Source organism: Labeo rohita, chromosome 20 (assembly GCF_022985175.1).
Source record: "Labeo rohita strain BAU-BD-2019 chromosome 20, IGBB_LRoh.1.0, whole genome shotgun sequence".
In the NCBI taxonomy this organism is placed as follows: Eukaryota; Metazoa; Chordata; class Actinopteri; order Cypriniformes; family Cyprinidae; genus Labeo; species Labeo rohita.
This window is the reverse complement of record NC_066888.1, coordinates 14662701-14669163: the sequence shown is the minus strand read 5'-3', so window position 1 is coordinate 14669163 and position 6463 is coordinate 14662701. Positions and strand designations below refer to the sequence as shown.

Genomic DNA, 6463 nt, shown 5'->3' with positions numbered 1-6463 from the left:
TTGTATCAGTCAAACAACACCCCTCTTTTTATGTGCCCATTTGATGGTTATTAATGACAGGAGGGGATAGTAAAAGAATGTAATAATACTGCTCAGAAAATCACTGGACTTAATTACTCTGCTATGATACAATATATAAAGCACATGCAGTGAAGGCTGAATGTAGGCAGCTTAAAGGCTGTAAAACACTGAGGTGAGCCAATGAAAATGCACAGGGAAATCTCAGCCATAAAAGAAAACCATATTGTTTGTGCTGGGACGGATTTATGGTTATAAAGAAGCCGTTATCATTATAGAGGTATGTGTATATGTGTGTTCTTAGACCTCTAATAAACCTGAGTGGGTGTGTAGAAGAAATTATCCTAGTGGGTGGGAGTGTATGGGTGGATAGTGTGTGTTTTTTTGTGTGTATGAACTAATATTATAACTATTGTCTATTTTTTGGAAGAAAATCCTTTTGGCGGCTCACGCTAAATGTTCGTATGAAGGCATTAATGAGCATGTGTATGTGTTTTCCAGTGGTATTCCTTTCTTTTTCATTAGTGTGCTGCTCCACAAGGATTGTCGGACGTTTGGCAGCCCATGTTGGAGTATTTGACCTGCACTCTGAATAGTGTGCCATCTGCACACATGCAAAGTTTATACCTCTCCAGCACCTCGTTGAAGTACAGGTCTCCTCCTAAAGAGGAGTTTGGTATACGTGATGGACTGAACATCACTGAGCCATTCAGAATAATGCTGTTTTCCTGCACACAAAATAGAAAAAAAACATTTATACACTCCTATTTATATCTTTACATTTACACACTACTTTACAAAAGTTTTTGTTCAGTAATAAAAGTAAGAGCAGTATAAAGTTTCCAGCATTGATAGTAATTAGAAATGTTTCTTGAGCACCAAATCAGCAAATCAAAATGATTTCTGAAGGATCATGTGACACTGAAGACTGAAGTAATAACTGATAACTTAAAGAAGAACTTCCAGAACAACACTCGCTTGTCATCCAAGATGTTTATGTCTTTCTGTCTTTAGAAGAAAAGAAATTGTGTCGTGAAGAAATTATGTTTTTTAACATAGATTTCAGGATTTTTCTCCATATAATGGACTTAATTGGTGCCCTGATTTTGAACTTTCAAAATGTAGTTCAAAGGACACTAAACGATCCCAGCCGAGGACGAAGAACGTATCTAGCGAAACGATCTTATCTCTTATCTGACAAATTTTTGAGTTTGAGTCGTTCGTTCATCACGTTACAGCCCCATAAGATGAAGGAACAACTTCAAAAATCTGAAGACTCGAAACAGGTGAACTAATTCCAGTACAGAACCTAATGGAATGTTGCGCATGCGCAACTGAATGAATCACTCCCCAAAATGACTTGTTCTTCCAAGTCACATTAAAGATTCGTTCAAAATGAAAGAAGTTCAAACTTGGGGCACCAATAAAGTCCATTATATGGAGAAAAATCCTGAAATGCTTTCCTCAATAACCATAATTTCTTTACGACTGAAGACAGAAAGACATGAACATCTTTTATGACCAGAGGGTAAGTAAATTATTTGTAAATTGTTGTTTTGGAAGTGGACTTCACCTTTAATAGATGATGATCTTATATTCATTTTTAATTAGAATTTCAAATGAACTTTTAAATGTTTTTTACTACTTACCGCTTTTAGCTCAATGCCCCCACCCATGCTGAACTCCACAGTTTTGCCCATGATATAAACTCCCTCGTTGCCACGAATAATGGCCTTACCATCTCCTTTGATAGTGAGGTCAGATGATGCATTGCTTGTGATCTGCAAAGAATGGCAGTGAGTCACTATACAAACACACCTCATGTTTAACTAATCAAAAGACATAGATTAAGACATCATAAATTACATATCAAGATTTTTCATATGTAAGACTTGTCCTGACATATAAGTGATATATGTGATGTGATAAGGTGCCACTACTTGTTTCAGTTTAACTCAGCCATTCAGGTTTCATAAGACTATGAGTCAGGACTAGGGCTGGGTTTTGACACATATTTCACAATTCGATTCAATTCTGATTCACAAGCTTGCGATTCAGTTCGATTTCTGTTACGATTCAATTCCATATTGATTATTTTGGATATATATATATATATATGTATATATATCAGGTACAGTAAAAGCCAAATCTTTCAACTAATACTGTAAAATATACATGAGAGTCAGTTGGTACTACAGTACTGTAATACTAAAGGTTAAAATGAACCAATTTGCATACAAAATACACTCAATGAAGTTTTTATAATAATAAAGTTACAATTACATAATCGTATTTCTACTCCATTTTGATTTTTGAAATATAAACATTTAAATGGTGGTTGTCATAAAAACATAACAGATGTATTCAAAAATAAACATTGAAGAACAGTAAAAATGAAAGCTGCCAGCAGCGTTGAAAAGGCCCTCGCACCGGGGCTCACCACCAACTGCTGGCTTTAGGAAAACAGTGAACAATGGGCAATATGCATTTAAAGTGGTGAATATAGAAGGAATATGTCAAAGTCATTTATATGTACCAAACTTTCTGCTACCAGGTGGTGGCGCTATGACTATAACTGGATATTGGCATGCAGATGTCTTCAGGCCAGCACTTTTATAAAACATAGGGGCACCTCGTTGAAATTTTATAGGTGGCGCTATCGAGCCATTTTGCTACAACCACTTCTGAAATCCATATCAGATGTATATTTTCACCATTTTCGCTATGTGTGCAAAGTTTCATGTGTTTTCGAGCATGTTTAGGCCCTCAAATATGCGATTCATTTTGGAGACGAAGAAGAATCTTATCAGTTCCAATAGTGTCTTTGCACCACCGGTGCTCAGGCCCTAATTATAATGAATATGTTATATGGTGCATATATTTAGCAAAATGCTCCTCTCTAGAGTTAATTTTTCTAGCTGACTAGGTAAATATGACATTATGTGACACTGTTTACAAGCTGTTGAAACATAGATCGAGCGATTACATGAGACAGGATGTGGATTTCGGTAAGTTGTACTCTTTCTTTTACCATACCTTCGGATGTTAGTTTATATTTGTTTTGTGCATTTGTTGTTTGAATGTTGTAATAAAATGTACAGAATCTGAAATCTGAGACTTTGTTTTATATCAAAGGTAACAAAGCACAAAGCCTATTGTGATTTAGTGCATGGAAGGTGTGCTCCATTCCTTAATTGGAAACAGGCTAGACCAGGGGTTCTCAACTCTGGCCTGTAAGATCCATTTTCCTGTAACTTTCTAGTGATCCTAAAGACCTTGATTAACTTGTCCAGGTGTGTTTGATTAGGGTTGGAGCTGAACTCTGCAGGAAAATGGATCTCACGAAACAAGAGTTGAGAACCCCTGGGCTAGACTAATCAACTCCTGGGATTCGTTGAGAATCGATATCGTTTTGTAAAAATGAGAATTGATTAAATTCGAAAAATCTATATTTTTTACCCAGCCCTAGTCAGGACTGTGAGTACTGTTGCTTACTCTCTCAGTAGAGGCTTTCTTCACGTTGAGAACCTTGACCTCTTTGGGCAGGTGGAACTCATGGTTCTCAAAGTCAGTGCTAAAGAAAGTCGTCTGAGTGCGGGGGTCAGTGAAGGAGATGCCCAAGTCGCTGACAATAGACGTCTTATCTTCCTCTACGCTCAGCTTGGTGTTGCCCTGCTGGAACACCACCTGTTTTTCACACAGAGAACATCTAAATCAATACACTTTCTCGAATCATCACCCGAGTGTAGAGATAAATGTTTAAACAAAGACAGATACTATGCTCACTGACTGGGTTATTGTTGCCAGTAATGACAAGGTCCTGGTCCTTCCTGCCACCCACTGTGCTTTTGTGAAGTGGGTGGACAACGCCCATATCAGCCTTCTGTTTGAAGCGTAGCAGTCCGCTCTCATGAAATTCCATACTTTCACAACCTCCAGGACCTATCCGTATGACTGTCCATATCACCAGTGTTATCTATGAAACACAGATAACGTATAAGTGTCTCTGTATTCAGTGAGCAGTAGAGATATAACTCAAGAAAATTTCTTACTATTATCTTGATGTATCTTTTTTTCCAAAATTATTGGATGCTAATTTTTCCGCATATCCTATCATTTTACTATCACAGACACAACAAAGGACAGATAAACTCACAATGAGGTTGATGAGCGCAAGCAGAAACAGTAGGATGATTATGCCAATGGCAATAATGCCTTTGCGACCCCTCAGTCCTGTTTTGTGGAGTCTCTCCTCTTCAATCGGCACATATCCTGCCTTAAAATTACTGTTGTGCTCTTTATTAACTGATCTGCGTTCGATAGCCTTCTCCCTCATGGACTTCTTCACCGGCGCATTTGGGATTTCCTGTGGACATAAGGAAAAAAGAAGATGGTTCATTAGATGGTCTGTTACTGCACATTAACTCAATTACTACTACAAGTGGTTTACTATACAAAAACCCCTTCAAAATATAGCAATACTCAGCTTTACTCAAATGATTTGGATTTACAATATTTTTAGGCTTCAGTGCTAAATTTGGGTTTAAATTTTCAATTATGCCAGTATGTCTTTGTACTTACAGTATGTCAATGTACTTAAGCCACACTTAAACTGTATATATTTTTCCAATTACTTTTAAGAAACTGTTTTCAAGGTTAACTTAATTCTCAAGTTTACACAGGTATAACAGCATAATAAACAGTGGTGTAGTTCATTTTAACATGTTCACTAATAATTGACAACCACAAAATGTCAAAACATTTTGATTTTAATTTAACCAACACATATAACTTTTTATCAATTTGTATAATGTAAATTCTAACAAATCTATTTTTTTTAATCTATTTTTAAAATAAACATTAAGTTTCATATTTCAAATATATTTAATTATGTAACTCAACGTTAGTTTTAAGCATTCTTAAATCTTCTAATTACAGTGTAATAAAAGTACTTCATATTCTCAGTACTTTATACTTATCTTTTGGAGTATTTAGTATATCTATTTTTGGAAAGAGTAGTAGACAGTGACATACATGATTTTAAAATTCAGTGGCGTTACTGAGGCAGTCTGATTTGGTAATATGCAAAAAAATAACATATATACCTAAACCTACTGTATCACAAAAATTTCACACTTTTTTCAGCCCAATGCATCTTCATTTAGAATTAATTAACAATAAACACATCCATGCCATTACAGTGTGACGGCTAAAAAAGAAAGCAGTGTTGCTGCGTTTAGGAATGCAGTAAATGAGTCCGTGTGTCTGTATGCCTAAAAATAAATGACACGCAGCTCTTCCTCTGTAATAAACACGAGCGAATAGTTTTATTTTGAAGCCCCAAAGTATCACCATTCACTACAACCACAGCAAACTGTAACCCTGCAATAATGAGTCAATTTTTCCATAAACGGTCGGAGAGGGCATAAATCACGCAGATGATTGTTATTCATTCACGTACATCGCCATAGACATCGTTTGAATTTTAAAGTTATTATACCTCGCTCGTTTTAACGCTCAGAATCGACTGAAAATCAATGCAAAAGAGAAAACATTTACAATTCACATTGAAAACAGACCTGCTCCGACGCCATGTTGACCCTCCCTCTCCAGACCCCTGTACTGACAGCTTCACTCAGCCTGAGGAGAAACCACTGCGAGAGGACCGTTATCCGAACAACAGTCACAAATAGCCAAACCTTCACATGGATTACACGCTTCAAACATGTCTATACTGAAAAATTAAATTTTGTATAAATATAAGACAATGTTAAAAAGGGGACGAGTTACTTTTAAGGATACGCGAACTGATATGTTAGATGGTTTGTTCCTCCGCTATAAAGAGCCAGTTGTGAATCACAGAGACTCGCCGTATAAGGAAAGTACAAATAAAGACAGAGCACATCATGAAATAAAAATGAAAAAAAAAAAAAAAAATGCTATTATATCCTTATTTCTTTTTACAAATATTTTGGTTTTAATTTTTTTTGTTTTTTGTTTTTTAAGTAAATAGGCTACAACAAAGGGTTAAACTTATTTAAAAGACATACATGCACTATGAATGTACTGTAAATATTGTTAAATCTTTGTTGTTGTTGTTTTTTAATTAAACATATACACCAGTCAAATTTTTATTTTTTTTTTGTCTTTTTTAAAGAAGTCTCTTCTGCACCAAGCCTGGATTTATTTGATTCAGCGAAAGCAGTAATATTGTGAAATACTATTTAAAATAAACAGTTTTCTAATTGAATACATTTTAAAATGTTATTTATTCCTGTGATTTCAAAGCTAACTTTTAGAATCATTACTGCAGTCACACGATCCTTCAGAAATCATTGTAATATTCTGATTTGCTGCCCAAAAAACATTTATTATTATTATGTTGAAAACAACATTAGAATTTTTTCAGGTTTCTTTGATGAATAGAAGCTTCAGAAGAACAGCA

At 35.4% G+C, this 6463-nt stretch overlaps 1 protein-coding gene across 1 annotated transcript; it reads right to left on the bottom strand.

The window, feature by feature from the left end:
• Positions 1 to 244: 244 nt before the first annotated feature.
• On the bottom strand, positions 245 to 5725 carry sgcb (sarcoglycan, beta (dystrophin-associated glycoprotein)). The gene is made up of 6 exons (XM_051138255.1): positions 5598 to 5725; positions 4175 to 4384; positions 3809 to 3994; positions 3514 to 3705; positions 1668 to 1799; positions 245 to 746 (listed from the first exon to the last, which is right to left on the bottom strand). Exons 1-6 carry the CDS (start codon positions 5610 to 5612, stop codon positions 540 to 542), a joined length of 942 nt encoding a protein of 313 aa, XP_050994212.1. The 5' UTR covers positions 5613 to 5725; the 3' UTR covers positions 245 to 539.
• Positions 5726 to 6463: the final 738 nt, after the last annotated feature.

Bases quoted from the DNA above. Each gene is read 5' to 3' on its own strand.
- sgcb (XM_051138255.1), bottom strand. The intron at 1,800-3,513 runs GTAAGCAACAGT...CATTCTTTGCAG, and splicing joins AGAAAGCCTCTACTGAGAGA to ATCACAAGCAATGCATCATC. The intron at 747-1,667 runs GTAAGTAGTAAA...TTTTGTGTGCAG, and splicing joins GGGGCATTGAGCTAAAAGCG to GAAAACAGCATTATTCTGAA.